The 16561-nt window shown below is 62.1% G+C and overlaps 9 protein-coding genes across 9 annotated transcripts; 5 read left to right on the top strand and 4 right to left on the bottom strand.

Moving 5' to 3' along the window:
* Positions 1-521: 521 nt before the first annotated feature.
* BXZ73DRAFT_82678 (uncharacterized protein) lies at positions 522-2636 on the bottom strand (the record flags this gene model as incomplete). Its single annotated transcript, XM_048023769.1, has 7 exons — positions 522-680; positions 730-1244; positions 1268-1373; positions 1428-2076; positions 2157-2233; positions 2420-2504; positions 2551-2636. The coding sequence occupies 7 exons, from the start codon at positions 2634-2636 to the stop codon at positions 522-524; spliced, it is 1677 nt and encodes a 558-aa protein (XP_047871521.1).
* Positions 2637-3098: 462 nt separating this feature from the next.
* On the top strand, positions 3099-4089 carry BXZ73DRAFT_56812 (GTP-binding protein ypt1; the record flags this gene model as incomplete). The annotated part of the gene is made up of 6 exons (XM_048021514.1): positions 3099-3161; positions 3234-3353; positions 3472-3568; positions 3626-3756; positions 3825-3928; positions 3987-4089. The coding sequence occupies 6 exons, from the start codon at positions 3099-3101 to the stop codon at positions 4087-4089; spliced, it is 618 nt and encodes a 205-aa protein (XP_047871520.1).
* A 643-nt stretch (positions 4090-4732) lies between these two features.
* On the top strand, positions 4733-5926 carry BXZ73DRAFT_93347 (S-adenosyl-L-methionine-dependent methyltransferase; the record flags this gene model as incomplete). Its single annotated transcript, XM_048026647.1, has 4 exons — positions 4733-4810; positions 5099-5273; positions 5352-5542; positions 5702-5926. 4 exons carry the CDS (start codon positions 4733-4735, stop codon positions 5924-5926), a joined length of 669 nt encoding a protein of 222 aa, XP_047871519.1.
* A 159-nt stretch (positions 5927-6085) lies between these two features.
* Positions 6086-6991, bottom strand: BXZ73DRAFT_93346 (S-adenosyl-L-methionine-dependent methyltransferase; the record flags this gene model as incomplete). The annotated part of the gene is made up of 4 exons (XM_048026646.1): positions 6086-6161; positions 6244-6392; positions 6479-6658; positions 6758-6991. The coding sequence occupies 4 exons, from the start codon at positions 6989-6991 to the stop codon at positions 6086-6088; spliced, it is 639 nt and encodes a 212-aa protein (XP_047871518.1).
* A 237-nt stretch (positions 6992-7228) lies between these two features.
* BXZ73DRAFT_107871 (uncharacterized protein) lies at positions 7229-8296 on the bottom strand (the record flags this gene model as incomplete). The annotated part of the gene is made up of 5 exons (XM_048017018.1): positions 7229-7390; positions 7442-7551; positions 7600-7643; positions 7685-8010; positions 8075-8296. 5 exons carry the CDS (start codon positions 8294-8296, stop codon positions 7229-7231), a joined length of 864 nt encoding a protein of 287 aa, XP_047871517.1.
* Positions 8297-8779: 483 nt separating this feature from the next.
* Positions 8780-10496, top strand: BXZ73DRAFT_93345 (mannosyltransferase; the record flags this gene model as incomplete). The annotated part of the gene is made up of 7 exons (XM_048026645.1): positions 8780-8831; positions 8890-9006; positions 9059-9391; positions 9447-9618; positions 9669-9777; positions 9838-10137; positions 10197-10496. 7 exons carry the CDS (start codon positions 8780-8782, stop codon positions 10494-10496), a joined length of 1383 nt encoding a protein of 460 aa, XP_047871516.1.
* Positions 10497-10929: 433 nt separating this feature from the next.
* BXZ73DRAFT_107869 (uncharacterized protein) lies at positions 10930-11994 on the top strand (the record flags this gene model as incomplete). Its single annotated transcript, XM_048017017.1, has 3 exons — positions 10930-11559; positions 11637-11771; positions 11830-11994. 3 exons carry the CDS (start codon positions 10930-10932, stop codon positions 11992-11994), a joined length of 930 nt encoding a protein of 309 aa, XP_047871515.1.
* Positions 11995-12845: 851 nt separating this feature from the next.
* On the top strand, positions 12846-14061 carry BXZ73DRAFT_107868 (NAD-P-binding protein; the record flags this gene model as incomplete). The annotated part of the gene is made up of 5 exons (XM_048017016.1): positions 12846-13046; positions 13098-13307; positions 13361-13638; positions 13702-13820; positions 13874-14061. The coding sequence occupies 5 exons, from the start codon at positions 12846-12848 to the stop codon at positions 14059-14061; spliced, it is 996 nt and encodes a 331-aa protein (XP_047871514.1).
* A 1502-nt stretch (positions 14062-15563) lies between these two features.
* BXZ73DRAFT_93343 (cytochrome C oxidase copper chaperone-domain-containing protein) lies at positions 15564-16044 on the bottom strand (the record flags this gene model as incomplete). Its single annotated transcript, XM_048026644.1, has 3 exons — positions 15564-15702; positions 15778-15890; positions 16033-16044. The coding sequence occupies 3 exons, from the start codon at positions 16042-16044 to the stop codon at positions 15564-15566; spliced, it is 264 nt and encodes an 87-aa protein (XP_047871513.1).
* Positions 16045-16561: the final 517 nt, after the last annotated feature.

The following is a 16561-nucleotide window of genomic DNA, read 5'->3' as shown; positions in this document are numbered from 1 at the left end:
TTGTAACCGCGGCAAGGTTGTAACCACGGTACGGTTACAACCTTGCCGCGGTTACAACCATACGACGGTTTGAACCGTGCTGTGGTTTCAACCATACTCAGCCCCATTTGAACCGTACCGAACGGTAGGTCCACACCATGGTTTCGACCTGTGTACAGCACACTTCAATACAATTCGAAAGCAGACTGCAATGGCATTAGGAAGCATGGAGTAAGAAGAGGCATTAGGGTGCCATAGTAATTGAACTCATATGAGACTACAGAGTTGTTATGGTGTATTAGTAGCGGAGTTGATGTCATAGTTAAAGGACCCGTGCATAGAAGCAAGGTCTCGTGGCGTAGTGGTAAAGCGTTCTGGTTAGCGTCATTGTTCAGGTCGCGAGTTCGACCCATGTATTCGATATTCATTTTGACTATGAGATGTCAATGTTCAAGCGATCATCACAACTTGCACATTGTTATTTGCATTCATTATGGATGTGTAGTAGTGGTAATATATACTGTGGTGTGGTTGCAACCATACTACGGTTTCAACCGTTGCATGGTTGCAACCATGCACCTTACAGGGCTTTGGTTGCAACCCTGGCACTGAGACCCCTCTGGGAGGCAGGTGACGATCACCGTGCCGCACCTGCCACCGCACGTGTTGGATGGGTCACGGTGTCTCGTAGGTGTGCCATCCTGTCTAGCCGTAACGTTAACCTGGTGGTACTAACACACTGGCCCTCACCTCCCCCTCGATGACGTCGAGCATGCTCAAGCCCAGGGACTCACGCAAGGCGCTCACGATTCCCCCAACGACATCCCCATCGACGCGCTTCGCACTCAAGCTGCCTTCCTCACCGCTGTCGACCGTTGCCCGCAGTCCCACTGTCGCCAACGACGCCCGTTCGCTGCTCGACTTGCTCACCCAGCTCCCCGAGCCGTTGAACAAGGAACAGACACGTCTTGTACGCGAGGCGGTAGACGAACCTTTCACAGCCTCGCTGCGCTTCTCGCCCTGCCCAAGGCCATTCAGATTCACTCTGCACCAGTGCCCACGCTTCCCCCACTTCTCCACCAACGCCGAGATCGACAGCGCCACCCCCAACAGCCAGACGTCTCCCTCGCCGTGCACCTCCGCGCCGCCCTTGACCCGCGCCACTCCGCCGTCCTCAAGCCACACGGCCACGCTGTCCTTGACCTGCGCGCGCTCGCCGTCCTGGAACCAGTGGCATACGGCTGCCTCGTCCTTCACCCACGCCACTGCCCTGCTCTCCTCCACTCACCCGCGCCTGTGCTGTCCTCGACCCGCATGCCCGCGTCATCCTCGACCCGCGCGCCCACTCGCCCGTGCGGTCGGAGAGCTCGGCACGCCCGTAGCGGCGCCAGAACCTGCGGCGGACGATGGTGAACACGACAGGTGCGAGCGTTGTCGTGCCGACGCACCACTAGAGCTGGAGGGCGGACGCGGTGCGCGCTGGCTGCTCGTGGCCGTCCCGTTCGTCGAGGATGACGCTGAGTCTGCCCCTCGCCCTCCACCAAGTGAACGCTCCACGTCTCGATACTCTGCGGCAACATCCCCGCCACAAACGCGCTGTGCGTCGGGCTCGGCGCTGGGATCGACAGTGGCTCGAGTGCAGCGAGCATGGTCAACACGACCGCCACGGACGCGACATCCCCATCGCCGCGCCCACATAACATACCATTTGCAGGCTGGAGGTGGAGCTTCTCTGGGGGTGCGCGTCGCAATCCTGGAGGGTGGACGACGCAGGTTGTTGCAGTTGGACGCCTCACTCGCTGTCTCGCTGTCTCGTCCGCCCGTCGCACATTGGTCTTCTGCCCCCACGCCCTTGGATTGAACTTGGTCGCGGACTCCCTCATCCTCCTTGTGGCGCGCCCGGCGAGCGCGGACAAGGTCTGCCCGGAGATCAGTGCGCCTGTGTCCACCAAGGTCGTCGTCGTTGCGGTCACGAATGCGGTGCTCGCCGTCGTGACCTCGTGTCGGACAGACAACTCTCGAAGTGCGCGATGTGGAAGCACGACGCCGTGTTGCGCAGGTGAGGCCATGAGCGTGACAACCGCCCAGAAGTGAATCCTAGTATGTAGATAACTGCGAATAATCATAGTAATTACACGAGCCTGGCCCGTCCGAAGAAGGCACAGTTGTTTGCCCACCGTTGGTGCACACCGCCCGTCAGGTTTCCAGGTGTCCTGACCAGTCCTGGAAACCCTTGAATTAGGACGCCAAGGATCTGAAGGTCTCCAGAAGCTGTGCAGAATTACTGATGTGAAGTCCCGTTTGAGGGAGATCTGTGCCAGTGAAGTTCCTGCCGCTCCCGCTAGGGCCGGAGCCGTCTTCAGACATGGCGCAGCACAGCCGACGCGGGGATCGAGGGGGAAACGAAGCGCGATGTGCGGGGGCAAGTTGGAGAACGTACCGGACAGGCCAGATACGAGGCCAGCGCGGGCTTGTCTCGCTCCTCGCGCAGAGATATGGCATCCTGTCTTTCCTCGATGCGAGCGCTGTTCCCAAGGATACATGAATTATTCAGGCCTTATGCGTACATACTCAACAGCCTGTCCAGCCACGATCCGCAATGCCGCGCGAACGAATACTGAAGTCGAAGCGCGGGTCTGCACCCGGCGCGCGCGCATCGAGAGCGCGAAGGCGCGCGCGCGCGACGCGACAGACGCCTGATGATTATCCCCTAATTAATGCATGGCCCAATATATACGTGACCCTCACGGGGTCTAGATTCCACTTTGAAGGAATACGTGAGGAATGTGATTGGAATGAAAGGGGAATATGTGTGGAAGGGGGAAACCAAGTGAGAATTCCCAACCCGGGGGAATCTGCGTGAAAGTCGCGAGGAACTTGCCGGGAATTTGCTCATTCCGCGCACATTCCCCACCTTGGGAAATCCGCGGTTTCATGCGGTGTCAGCCTCTCCGCTAGCCGACCCAATCACGCCTCCGCTGCTTTCAACACCGACCGCGAGCGCACCGCCAGCATAGGCTGTGCCCTCCCCCCTCCGCTCATTTCCCACCGCGCCCGTCTCTTCAACACCATCCACCTTTCGGGCACCCTCTGACTGTCGCACAGACTGACGGCGAACAATGCCCGAAGGCTACGACTACCTCTTCAAGCTCCTTCTCATTGGCGACTCGGGCGTGGGCAAGGTGCGTATACGCGCGTCCTGCGGACTGCGGACTGCCAACACATCGATCTCAGCGACTGACCATCGCTTGCAGTCATGCCTGCTCCTGCGGTTCGCGGAGGACGCGTTCACGGACAGCTATCTGAGCACCATTGGCGTTGATTTCAAAATCCGGACCATCGAGCTCGAGGGAAAGACGATCAAACTGCAGATCGTGAGTGGCCGTTCGCTTCTGCCTCGTGCAACGCCCACCCCTCCGCACGAGCACCAGTTCAACCCTGGCGTCCCCTCTTATGCTTTCCTACACTCTCTGACCCGGCTATCTCGTGCAGTGGGACACCGCGGGTCAAGAACGCTTCCGCACCATCGCGGCCGCGTACTACCGCGGCGCGCACGGCATCATCATGGTGTATGATGTCACCGACGGAGGTGCGCGCGTGACCCCTGACACGACGCCGGCGACTAACTGGACGTGTCTGCGCGTAGAGACGTTCTCGAACGTCAAGGGCTGGCTGCAGGAGATCGACCGCTACGCGTCCGAGGGCGTCAAGAAGCTCATCATCGGCAACAAGTCCGACCTCGTCGAGAAAAAGGTCGTCGAGTACTCGATGGCAAAGGTGCGTCGTGCGTCCCTTGTTCTCACGCGAGCATGGCGCGCTCAAGACGCATGCCTGGGGTTGTGCAGGAGTTCGCGGACCAGCTGTCAATACCGTTCATCGAGACCTCGGCCAAAAACTCGACGAACGTCGATGAGGCGTTCAGCATGATGGCCAAGACTATCAAAGACGAGTATGGAGTCTTCTGTTCCTTCTCCGTGAGCCACCCTGATCCACCTCCCCGTTTCCAGTGTCGACAGCCAGCAGCCTGGCGAAGCTGCGGACAAGTCCTCGACCGTTACCCCTGGACGGAGTCTCAATCAAGAAGAGGATTCTGGCGGCTGTGCGTGCTGAACACCGCCCCGTTGTATCGCCTTTCGCCGCCGCCGTTCGCATGTATCGATGCATATTTACTGTCCCCATACATGGATGTGTACCGCTAACGCACTGTTTGCTTCTCTTTAATCCTATATCATATTTGCTCCGTCATCCGACCCCCTCACGCTGCTTCGGCCAAGCAGGTGCTGCCATGTTCACGAAGAAAGTGGCTGACAAGCAAGCCGAAAGCGAGAACAGTACTGATTGATCAAGTCTTCAGGTACCGAAAATAACCTTCCTCCGACCTCGGGAGCACGCTCCGCCCGGAGGTAACTGGAATGTCCCGACTCCCGAGGTGAGAGTACTGTCGCGGTCGAATGCCACGTAGTTACGTGGCGCAAGGGTACGCTAATCAAGTGCGTATCGTCCTACACATTCTGCCTTTTCGGTCGACCTCCCAAATACACTCAGGTTGACTATACTTGCGTACTGAGCGAATGCGAATATATAATATGAATTTGAAACGTTCCATACACTGTCTGCACTCCTCGAGCGCCACCTACGGTAGCGGCGGAGGCAACACCAACACGTCCTAGAGACTCGTGAAGTAGGGGCGTGTACGGGTAGCAGGCATCTCTAGCTTCCCGAACATGTAGCAAGCTACGACACATTCTAGTCCATGCACCACCTGCGTATGCTGCCCAGATGTGTCTGGCTACGTCGGGCTATGCTGCTGTGGCAAGCGGGTACCCTCCCAGTCGCGGACGCACACACGCCCGCGGGGGCGTCGCTCCGAGGCTGGCGGCGGGCGCGGCCCGAGGCGCGTCCCCTCCTCTCCTTCCTGTTCCGCGCGGAGTGGCCAACATAGGGCTATATAACGGCCTTCAAGCGAGCACAAACTCTAGCCCACACAACGTCCCCGAGCCCACCCGCCAAACCCACACCGCGCACCCAAGAACACAAATGTCTCACTCCCACTCCCACCCCACGAATCCCACTCCACTCTCACTCCCACTCTCAACCGCACGCGCACGCGCACGGGGAGCACGACTTCACGGCCGCCAACGCCGCCTACTTCGACGAGCAGGCGGACCACGTCGAGACCGAGCACCCGCACTGGCCCGCGATGGCGGAAAAGGTGGTCACCAAGATGCGCACCGACTGGCCCGAGCTCTTCGACCCCGCGCGCACCCGCGCGCTCGACTTTGCCTGCGGGATCGGTGCGTCGGGTCGTGTCACCGTCAAGTTGTCGGTATTGCGCGAGGCTGACGTGAGCGGCGGCGGGGCGGGGTTCACAGGTCTCATCTCCCAGAACCTGCACCCGCACGTCCAGAGCGTGGTGGGGGTCGACATCAGCCAGCGGTCCGTCGAGCGGTACAACGCGCTCGCGCGCTCGCTCGAGCTCGCCCCGGAGAAGATGCGCGCGGAGCACCTCGAGCTCACGGGCGCGCCCGGGGAGCTCGGCGGCGCGCTCTTCGACCTCATCGTGGTGCGCTTCCTTCCTCTCTATCCCTGCTCTCGCGTGCTCACACCCCCGCTTGCGACAGTGCTGCGCGTCGTACCACCACTTCCCCTCGATCGCGGACACGACGCGCATGCTCGCGGCGCACCTCGCGCCCGGGGCGCGCTGCTCGTCGCGGACATCAAGGCCGCGCCCGACGCGCGCCGCCTCTTCCCGGACGCGCTCGCGGCGGTCGTCCCGCAGGCGCACGGGATCGCGGAGGACGCGCTGCGCGCGGCGTTCGTGGGCGCGGGGCTCGGCGCGTTCGAGCTGCGGGACGCGGTGAGCGAGCGGATGCCGCAGTACTTTGGGGAGGACGGGCCCCCGATCGTGTGGTTCGTCGCGAGGGGGGTGAAGCCGCTCGATGGGTAGGGGCCGGGCGGTGCACGTTTGTCGTCCGTGGATGCATGTACCGCACGGAAATATGTGGTGTCGAATTGGGGCAACGGTAGCGAAATTTGAAGCAGGGAGACTAAGTAGACACTTACAGAACGTGCCCAAATGACAACCTCTCTCCAAATTCTACGCCCTCTAAGATCCCTTCAAGCCCTTCGCGATGAACCACCGCGTGCTCTCCCCCGTCGCGCGCATCCGCGCCGCAAACGCACTCCGCACCTCCACCCCACCAGCCCCGCGTCCTCAAACGCCGCGCGCACGTCCCCCTCCGTTAAGCCGTGCTTGTGCGCGACAATGTGGTGGTGCGCCGCGGGAAGATCTCGCGCCCGTCCGGCGCAGCGAGGACGTCCGCGACGAGCAGCGCGCCCCCGGGCGCGAGGTGCGCCGCGAGCACGCGCGTCGTATCCGCGATCGAGGGGAAGTGGTGGTACGACGCGCAGCACTGCGGGCGAACGGGGGAGGGGGGGGGAGAGAGGGCACTCGAGCTCGAGTGCGTGCGCATGGCAGTCAGGCAAGCAGCAGACTCACCACGATCAGGTCGAAGGACGCGCGGGCGAGCTCGGCTGGGGTCCCGGTGAGGGTGAGCTCCGCGCACACGGCGCGGACCTCGTCGGGGGCGAGGCCCTGGTCGGACGCGCGGGCGTTGTAGCGGTCGACGGCGGCCTGGCTGATGTCGACGCCGAGGACGCTCTTGACGTGCTGGCAGAGCTCTGCGAGACTGCGCCTGCCGGCAGCGCGGCGGGAGGACAGGGAGCATGAGACACGATAGACGAGGAGCAGAGACGAAGAGGACACAGGAAGACGCACCAGTCCGCACGCGTAGTCCATCGCCTCCGTCCGGTCCTCGTCGAAGAGCTCCGGCCACCACTGCCGCATCGCATTCACCGTCCGCCGCGCTCGCTCCGTGTTCTCGGGATGGGCGGGCGAGTCGTGTGGGTCGTCGCCGTGGGCCGCCGTGGCTCGTGCGTCGAAGTGCGTTTTGTTCGCGGCAGCGAAGTCGTGGGTGGAGGACGAACTCCCAGCTGAGGATGTAAAATGCATTATAGGAGGAGTTGCAGAGTGGGGAAGGATAGCTGGAAGGGAAATCGGGATGGTGGTCGTGGATCAAGCCGAGGCTTCCGAGTCCAGACACCATATATGATCTGAGAATGCGCGCTTCTGCGACACCTTCGAAAGTGAGATTTCTCAGAGTTCGCAGGCTCATTAACACCTTGTCTGGGTGCGTTTTATGTGTCATGTATGATACGTGTACAGAGAGCTAGACACATCTCCGCACATCTATCGTCCCGAATCGGCCGCGACCTCCAACAGCGGCATCCATACCGTATGCGTCTGATCAACTTCTACCTCCGCGAGGTGCATGAGGAACACATCCTCCAGTCTGATGCCTTTGCGGCCGACTCTCCAGTGAGGTGCCCAGCAGGTCTCCGCAGGCAGGTTCTGAGGATCTCCGGTCAGCAAGTGGCGTTCTCGGCGGAAGATGCCACTCACCGAGGCATATGCGATCCAGTGGTTGAGCGAAGTCGCGATCACCGACGTCAGCTCGCCGATAGTGAACGAGCCTTCGAGCGTCTGGGTGGAACCATGTTGTACCCCGGCCACTGTGGTCGGTCAACGAGAATCCGTCGCAGCGATGGGCGGCCACATACCGAGTACTCCACGACGGATCGATGATGGATCGGCGTCCTCCCCGCTCAGAAGCGCTCGTTCAGCGGGATGTCGTCCCTGGCCCACTCGGCGAGCGGCATCCCGTGCGCGTTCACCCACCAGACTGCGAGGAACCGGCGGACCTCGAAGGTCTGCTCGGCTGATGTGGGGAACAGGGCCATCGGGACTTGCACGAGCTCGTCGGGCAGGAGATCCCTCTGGGATGTACGCCGGGTATCCCGGGCGTGATTGGGACCCGAAAGGAGGTGGGGCGGGAGCGTCCGCCAGAAGGAGTGGTAGTGCGCAGGGTTCAGGACCTGGCCCGACGGGAGGGCGTCCTTGCGGGGAGGTGGAGGTGGGATGGGCGCGAGAATGGCGTCGTCTCCTTCCATCCGGAAGATGACCCATAGTGCCTCGGAATGCAGCACATTACGGTGCGGGTGGATCGCGGGATCGGCAAGTGGCAAGTGAGCGTACGAAGGGGGAGAGCACGCCTCTGGACGGCGCTCGACTCTGCGAGGCCGACGGTTCCTTGCGCGTTCGTTCATCCAAGATGGCACGAAGTTGAGCTTTCGGAGTAGCCATGGGGTTGGGCGGTTTTGGCTTCGAGACGCCATTGAGAGCCGAAGAGACGTGGGATGCACGGAGGATGATGATGGGAACAGAAGGCTTGCAGCAGAGCAGTAGTAGCATCTTCATGTCTTTAGATACGGACCAGTGCGGGTGTGGTCAAAGCAAGTAGACAAAGGGCCCTAGGCCACGGCTACGGCGAAGTGTGGCAGATTGACGGCAGAATCCGACTAGCCTATTACGGGCTTGTGGTGCATCGAGCTGGGCACTGTGAAGTTGGTTAGATCGACATAGGTGCTTCATTTCCGAGACCGGACGACAGGGAGGTTTCAAAGTGTGAAGCTGCAGAGAACGTGGAGGAACAAGATCAAGAGGAACAGATCTGTCTCGCTTGGCACAACGCTCGGCCTGGCGGCCCGGGTGGCCGGCCGGGCCACTGGCACGGTGGCCGTCGCAGTTGCTGGAGACTCTAGGAGCGTCCTCCCTCTCTCTCCCCATACGCTTCAATATTTTGAACTTCGAATGAGCACAAGCGGCCACTATCCTTGATACGACATTGAACACATAGAATACCACAAGGGCCTTTTCAAACCGTAGCAAGTGGGCTCAGTGATGGCGTCCAAGAAGCTCAAGATTGCATTTGTACACCCCGACCTGGGCATCGGTGAGCTTCAATCGCGGTCTTGTTTGCGTGCAACCCTAATTTCTAAACGTATTTCTAGGAGGAGCGGAACGCTTGATAGTGGATGCCGCGCTCGGACTTCAAAAGCTCGGTCATAGCGTCGACATTTACACCTCCCACCACGATCCCGGACATTGCTTTGAGGAGACCCGCGATGGTAGGGTTCATGCCTCATAAATCGGTGTAGGGCTGCAACAGTACGTCCACAGGCACTCTTCGTGTCCACTACGTTGTCCCACCCTTCCCCCGTGCAATCCAAGGCAAGCTGCACATCGTCTTCGCCCACGCCCGCCAACTCCACCTCACCCTCCATCTCCTCGCGCCCGGGGCGCCGAAGTACGACGTGTATTTTGTCGATCAGCTTTCGACATGCGTCCCTCTTCTTCGCACGTTTGGACGCACGCGCGTGTTGTTCTACTGCCACTTCCCGGACAAGCTACTCGCGGATGGCGCATACGTGGAAGGGCGAACAAGGCCACGTGGCAGTCTGCTGAAGCGCATATATCGACTTCCTATGGATTTTGTGGAGGAAACGACCACAAGTACGCCGGTCGTTTCGTTGTCTTCGCGCCTGAATTCATGCTGATACTGGTCCAGAGCAGGCGGACACTATCCTGGCCAACTCGCGCTTCACAGCGGGCGTGTTCAGACGGCACATGCCCTCCATCAGAGTGACGCCGCGTGTTGTTTACCCAGGTATCAATATTGAGATGTATAAACCTCCAAAAATCTCTCAAAACGACCCGACATGGCTCAAGCCATGTCGTACGTCCGTCTCTTGGTATGCTATCGCTTGCATTGACATAAACACCCTTCCAGGGACCGTCCAACTCTGCTCTCGTTGAACCGGTTCGAGGCCAAGAAGAATGCCGCCCTTGCAATTGAAGCTTTTGCGCAACTGCGAAAACAGATTGCGCAGAGCAGTCGCGTCTTGTCGAATGTACGACTGGTCCTTGCAGGTGGGTTGTCATTCGTGGGCTTGGCGAAGAGTGCGCTCATCGTCTCCCCAGGAGGGTATGATCCCCGCTTAAAAGACAACGTGGACACCCTAGAGTCTCTCTTGTCCCTCACGACCTCACACGTGCTCACCTACGTCGTCGTCACCCCTTCGACCTCGAGTGTCCCCCTCCCCACCCTTCCTGCGCTGTCCACCGCCGCCACGAACGGCTCCGCCAACGTGTTGTTCCTCCTCAACTTCTCCAGTGCGCAGCGCTCCGCCCTCCTCACCGCCCCATCCACCCTCGTCCTCCTCTACACCCCCGCGAACGAGCACTTTGGCATCGTGCCCGTCGAGGCATGGCCTGCGGCCTCCCGATCCTCGCCTGCGACAGCGGCGGGCCGACCGAGTCCGTCGTCGAGAGCCCCGAGTCCGAGAAGACGGGCTGGCTCCGCCGCCCGGAGCCGTCCGTCTGGGCCGAGACGCTCTCGGCGGTCATCTCGCTGCCCCAGGCGGAGCGCGTGCGGCTGGCGGAGAACGCGCGGCGGCGGGCGCGGGCGCGGTTCGGGATGGAGGCGATGGCGCGCGACATGGAGGCCGCCCTGCTCGACACGGTCGCGCTGGGGCCGGTGGGGACGCCGGCGTGGGTGTGGGCGATGGTCGCGGCGCTGCTCGGAGTGGTCGCTGTGCTTGTACAGATGCTGCTGTGAGCGCGTCGAGGAGGGACGTGTCCTAAGTGGGTGTTGTTCGGACTATTCCGTCGTCTGCGACGTTTTTGTATGCAGGCTGCTGTTGTTGCTGCTTCCAGCCGTCTCGTGTGAGGAAGGTCACTGACACGTTGCCGTCTTCCAGCCCACTGTGGTATTGGCGCCCACGTGGCGGCACAAGTGTTTGTTCTGTGCTCGAGCGCTTGAACCTTCTTCTCCTCCTCCGACAAGGACCACCTGCAAGGCCCTTGCTCACTCTTTCCGGGCCACACTTCATCGCTTAAGCTCTGCGCGGTACAAGTAGAGCCGATCCTCTACAGCTTCACACCTCCACGTCTGCTCCAGTCACTGCTCCAAGTTACCATCCCCGCCACTCGCCTTTGTACCCCCACCTACAGGTAGTGTCTCATCCACATACCACCGCCACCCACACACCATGGAGCAAATCTCCACCTCTTACACCCCGTCGTCTCTCCACCGCGGATACGCTGAAAGATGCATCTCGCCTTTCGCCCTCAACGACCCGCAGGACGCGTCGACGGTGGTGGCGAAGGAGGAACACCTTTTCCTGCGGCGCACTCTCAACGCGTACACGCTGCACGCCCTCGGGCGCGCCAGCCCCTTCGACTTCTCCAGCAACCCCTCCTCCTCGCGCTCCTCCCCCTTCTTCCCCGACTCGGACGGCACCGCGTCCGACCTCGACCCCGCCTCACGCCCCGCGAGCCCCTTCGACCTGCCGTCCGTGTCCGCGCCTCCCTCCCTCCTCTCCAAGTACGCACGCCACCCCGTCCGCTTCCCAACGACCGCATCAAAGGCGGCCCCGCCCCCGATGAGCGCCGGCGCCGGCGAGCGCATCGCGCTCCCGTTCCCGTTCCCGGCCGCGCAGCTCGGGCAGCGCGTCGCGTTCCAGCCCCCGCAGTGCGCGCCCCGCCGCGCGGTCTCGCTCGCGCAGTGGGACCGGCTCGCGGCGCGGCGGCGGAGCCACGGGGCGCTGCGTGGCGCGCACGACCCGCTCGACGCGGGCGGCGCGTTCGAGGGCGCGGAGCGCGTCCTCCTCCAGAGCCACGTGAGTGCGCGCGCGCGCCCCTCGTCCTTCCGTTTGAAAGCGTGAACGCTGACGTGGACGCGCACCGACCCCGACAGTGGCCGGGGTACGCGACGTGGACGCACATGCTCGCGATGCCGGCGCACGTCCGCGCGGGCGCGCGGGCGTTCACGCGCGCGGACCTGTTCGACATGGTGTGCGGCGCGATGGTCGACTGGGTGGTGCGCACTTCCGTACGTCCCGAGTTCTCTTTGGTGTGCGCGATCACGGCTCACCCGGGCCCCGTGGCAGAACGCGAAGCACGTCGTGTGCGAGGAGCCGGCGTGGACGGTTGGGCCGAACGAGATCTCGCTCGAGCACATCTACGTCGTCGGCGCCGTCGAGGTGGTGGGGTACGTGTCCAAGTGGGTGCCGCTGCTCGAGGTCGACGAGCGGGCGTTCTTGTGCGCGTGGTAGTCGTGGTGTCTCCGTTTTTTCTTTCATGGTTATGTCCTTCCGGCTGTATAAAGGTGACGCTGTATCTGGGCCCGCATGGACTTGTGTAATATTCCGCTGTCATAATGGTTTTGTAGCTCCGTTATCAATCTCTCCTCTGGGACTCTTCAGCGCCGAGCGACCGTCTGATGATTGTGCAGCACCTAACGTGTCGTAAATAGAGTCCGAACGGCCCGTAATGTCTGCCCACTCGGACCCTCCAGTCACAACTATCCGTGGAGTCCGTGGAGGTGGAGGAAGCCCAGACTGCCCCTCCCCAGCCTGACCGGGCCGGAGTGTCACGGAGTTTGAACAAAGCCGAGTCCCGACTAGTCTTCTCTAGACCAACCTTCAACCTTCGAGTCCCGGCGACCAAATCCGCCAACTCCTCCCTTCAAGTTCAAGCTACTCCTGCTTTTCGAGCCGCGACGTCTACGAGACCACGATCGGTCCACGCGCTCGTACCCAGTTCTTCAGCTTATAATTCGTCCAACCTCAGGGCTCTCTTCCGGTGCCAAGTCTCGCAGCCCCTCCAATCCCTAGCTGAGCCCGCTTAAGGCTTTTTGCAGAGCGAACCCTCGCATAACCTGAGGAAATTCGAAGCAGAAGACATGTACCAACCGGTGAATGGCAATACAATGCGTGTGCTACCTACTTATCTCCGAGTGTGAATGGAATTGCCGTGACCCGTGTGCCGTTTTCATTCGTACGCCGTCGAACGGCTCACGGTATAAAAGCCACTCTCGACGCAAACGACCAACTCATACTCCTGCCAACTTCATCCGACCATCACCCAACAACACCTGCAACCACTTCCCAACATCCCTCTTAAAATGCCGGCAGTCACTTCGGGCAAGGTCCTCATCACCGGCGCGAACGGCTATATATCTGCCTGGACAGTCAAAGCTTTCCTCGACGCCGGGTTTTCCGTCCGAGGCACAGTCCGCGAGGAACGAAAGGCCGAGCACCTTAAGAAGGTCTTCAGCACATACGGCGATCGATTCGAGATCGCCCTCGTCCCCGACATGACCCTCGTGCGCCCCAAACTTTGCACCTCCCCATCTCACTGACGTCCGTCCACACAGGACGACGCGTTCGACGCGGCCGCGGCCGGCACCAGCGCGATCGTGCACACCGCCTCCCCCGTGCACCTCGGCGCCGTCGAGCCCGCGGAGATGCTCGTCCCCGCCGAGCGCGGCACCGTCTCCGCCGCGCGCGCCGCCGCGCGCACGCCCTCCGTCCGCCGCCTCGTCCTCCTCTCCTCCTTCGCCGCCGTGCTCGACCCGCGCGTGCCCGTGGCCGGCCGGACGCGCGCGCGCGCGTGTACGACGGCGCGTGCTGGAACGAGGGCGACCCGGGCGAGGTCGCGCGGCGCGGGGCCGCGAGCACGGGCCTGAACAAGTACCGCGCGAGCAAGGTCGCGGCGGAGCGCGCCGCGTGGGCCGCCTACGAGGAGGCGAAGGCGGAGGGCGGGGGAGCGTGCGCGTGGGACCTTGTGGTCGTGAACCCGCCGTGGGTGTTTGGGCCGGTGGTGCACGAGGTGCGCGGGGGCCCGGAGACGACGAACGAGTCGAACAGGCACTGGCACCGGGCGGTGTTCGGGGGGAGCCGGTCGGGGCGCCGTGAGTACTAGTGGTTGGGACGTCTTGGGGCGGGGGACGGTTGCTGACTAGGACTCGGGGGTTGCAGGCACGCGTGGATCGACGCGCGCGACCTCGCGACGGCGCTGCTGTTGAGCACGACCACCCCCGCAGCGGGAGGCCAGCGGTTCCTTGTCGCGGAAGGCTCGTTCAGATGGGAGGATTTCAGTGGGTTTTCTGCTGCCTTTCCGTGGCTGCGGGTGCTGATGTGTCGGTACAAGGGCTGCTCGTGGCGAAGGAGTCGAGCAAGGCGCTTCCCCTCGAAGGTCCCTACGACCCGAGTGCCGAGTACCTCATTCGGGCGGACACTCGTCCTGCGCAAGAGATTCTGGGGATGGTCAAGTACAGGAGCAAAGAGGAGATGGTGAAGGACATGTTGGCCGACTACGCACTGCGCGGCTGGCTGTGAGGTCGCATGGGTGGCAGGCATTAGCGGGTAGAAATTGGTATGGGACTGCATTGCTGTACGACGTGTGAACAATGGATCGTTCTCAGTAAGCCCGGGGACTGACCAGTGATGCAGACTCGGAGCTCATTGGAATACATTGAGGAGTTCATGAATGCACCAATGGAAGTACTCGGTGCATGTCCCCGGCCTCCGCCTACAGCTCTTGAGCTACCGTAGATCCCTGCTTGACGATAGCTGCGCAATCTTTGTGATTTGCGGACCTCCCGTCATCGGCAGCGAGGCGAGCCACCCGGTGTCGTGGAAGAGAGGCACAATGGACGCGCGAAGGTGATGCACACCCTCCGAACGTCTTTGTTATACACGTCTACTCTCGACCATAAAATCCCCCTCCCCTCCCCAAGTTTCGCGTCCATCCCCAGGAAACAAGCCCCCATGGCCGGACACTCACGTCATTACCACTCCCCTTTCCTCGCGCATGCGGGCGATTCGAACTGACGCACTCACCTGTGGCTCAGCCTCAGCTTCGACAGGTCACGAGCGCGGTTCTGAAACCGACCTTGAGGCAGAGAACCGGAAAAGGCAGAAGCTTCTGACGAAGATCTTGACGGCCCTGATGTTTCAAGGCAAAGCCGCTGGAACCAAAGGGATCCCTGCTGGAGAGCTCAAAGAGATCCTGGACCTGTTCCAGGAAAGGCCGGAAGGAAGGGGTCAGTGCCACTGCACGCAGAGGGATCGGCTGCGATCTGCGGACACTGCGAATTTGTGTCCTTCAGGTGCTGGGAACGATAACCGCGGGGCCGAGGCAGGGCCGACCGAGACCTCGCTGCCAAAAGCCGTACGTACCTCCGCAGTGGCGTTGGCTGAGAGACTGACGCTGTACTTCGACATATTCCAACTCGGCAGGCGTGAGGAAAGAATGGCCGGACCATGCCGCGGGCGGCAGAGAACGAGGGGATGATCGTGGTGACGGTTGCTCTCGAGAATGTTTGGGCCAAGTGGATGTCGACGGAGGAGCAAATACATGTCATTCTGGGGTGTGGTGCTGGACGCACGAGGCCCGTGCTAGTGCGGCGCGCATGGCCTGCCCTGCTTGTATCGTCGGCGGTCTCCGCGCGAGAGCGGTGGAAAACCGACCGGTGCTGCGACTGCCATAGACGGATATCAGTGGTGCGGAGGCTTCGGAACGGGGTAGAGAACAATCACCCCCACATCACGCAGAGAAACGCGGGGAGCGGTGACACGAAGGAGTACAGTGCAAGCTTCCAGAGAGGCAGGAAGCATGAAATCTCCAACGCCGTTCACGCGTGTGACATCACGCAAAACGGAATGGGGAAGACGACGCGCGCACGATTATGAATTAAGTAAGTTGCAGCGTAGCACACACCCAGTCGGACGACGAAGAGCACAGCGCACGCGCCCCGCGCCCACCAAACCAACGCTCCTCCATCCCATCTAGATCCACACCACGCTCCGTCCGACCCGGCCCCGCGCGCCCGGCCAGGCTAGACCTTGAACCCGTACCCGCGCATGCACGCGACGTGCGCCGCGACGAGCTCCCGGCAGCGCTCGTCCGCCTCCGCGCCGTCCGTCCGCAAGAAGCAGTCGTCCCGCGCCGCCTTCGTCGTCGGGCACGCGCAGCACCTGGCCCCACCGCCCGCCCGCCCGCCCGCTCGTCAGCCGTCGTCTGCGCGGATCAGAGAGGAGGAGGAGACGCACGGTTTGAGGCCGTCCGGGTTGAGCGGGTTCTGCTTCGGGTCCGTGGGGTCGTACTTGCCCGGGGCCGCGGGCGCGGGCGCGGGCGCGGGGGAGCCGGACCACCAGGAGGAGAGCTGCGGGGCGTAAGGCGCGGGGCGCAGGGGAGACGTCGAGGTGTAGGGGCGCGGGGCGCGAGGTCGAGGTCGAGGGAGGAGGGGGAAGTGGAGGAGTCAGCTGCAGCCCCCGCGCGCGTTTCTGCGCTGCAGTAGTACTCACGGAGGAGAACATCGAGATCATGCGACTCCGGGCCCAAGAACACGAGATCTAGGTGGGAGGTGGTCCGCGGCGGGACTTTTGCGAGAGCGTGGAGGGGTAGGTGGGGGGGTGAAGAGAGGAGCGGGCGCAACGTCAGGACTCCGGAGTGACAAACCCGTCGCCCGAGCCTGGGCCGGGCCGCGGGCGCGCCGAGTCGCTCCGACGGGAGAGCGCCCTTGTCCGCACAAGTTGCGCAACTTCAAGTCAAAGCTGCAGACCACCGCTGACCGGGACCTCATACTTGCTCGCTCGCGCTGCGCACAACGTCACGCAAGCCCACCGCACCGGCCACACGCGTCCAGCACTCCAACGAGCACACCGGCACACTCTTTCTCACACACAGTGCACAGAACCCGTTCAAAAAGTCCAAAACGACCTAATCATTGCGAGTCGTGACCGAGCGCTCGTAAACCGTAGCCGTAACCCTAGCTGTGGTGGTAGCGCGCGAGGCGGGGGGTCCAGTCCGCGCCGCACCGCGCCACGTGCGGTT

The sequence above is a fragment of the Epithele typhae genome, assembly GCF_022376455.1.
Source record: "Epithele typhae strain CBS 203.58 chromosome Unknown BXZ73scaffold_128, whole genome shotgun sequence".
Classification (NCBI taxonomy): Eukaryota; Fungi; Basidiomycota; class Agaricomycetes; order Polyporales; family Epitheliaceae; genus Epithele; species Epithele typhae.
This window is presented reverse-complemented; position numbering and strand designations above follow the sequence as displayed.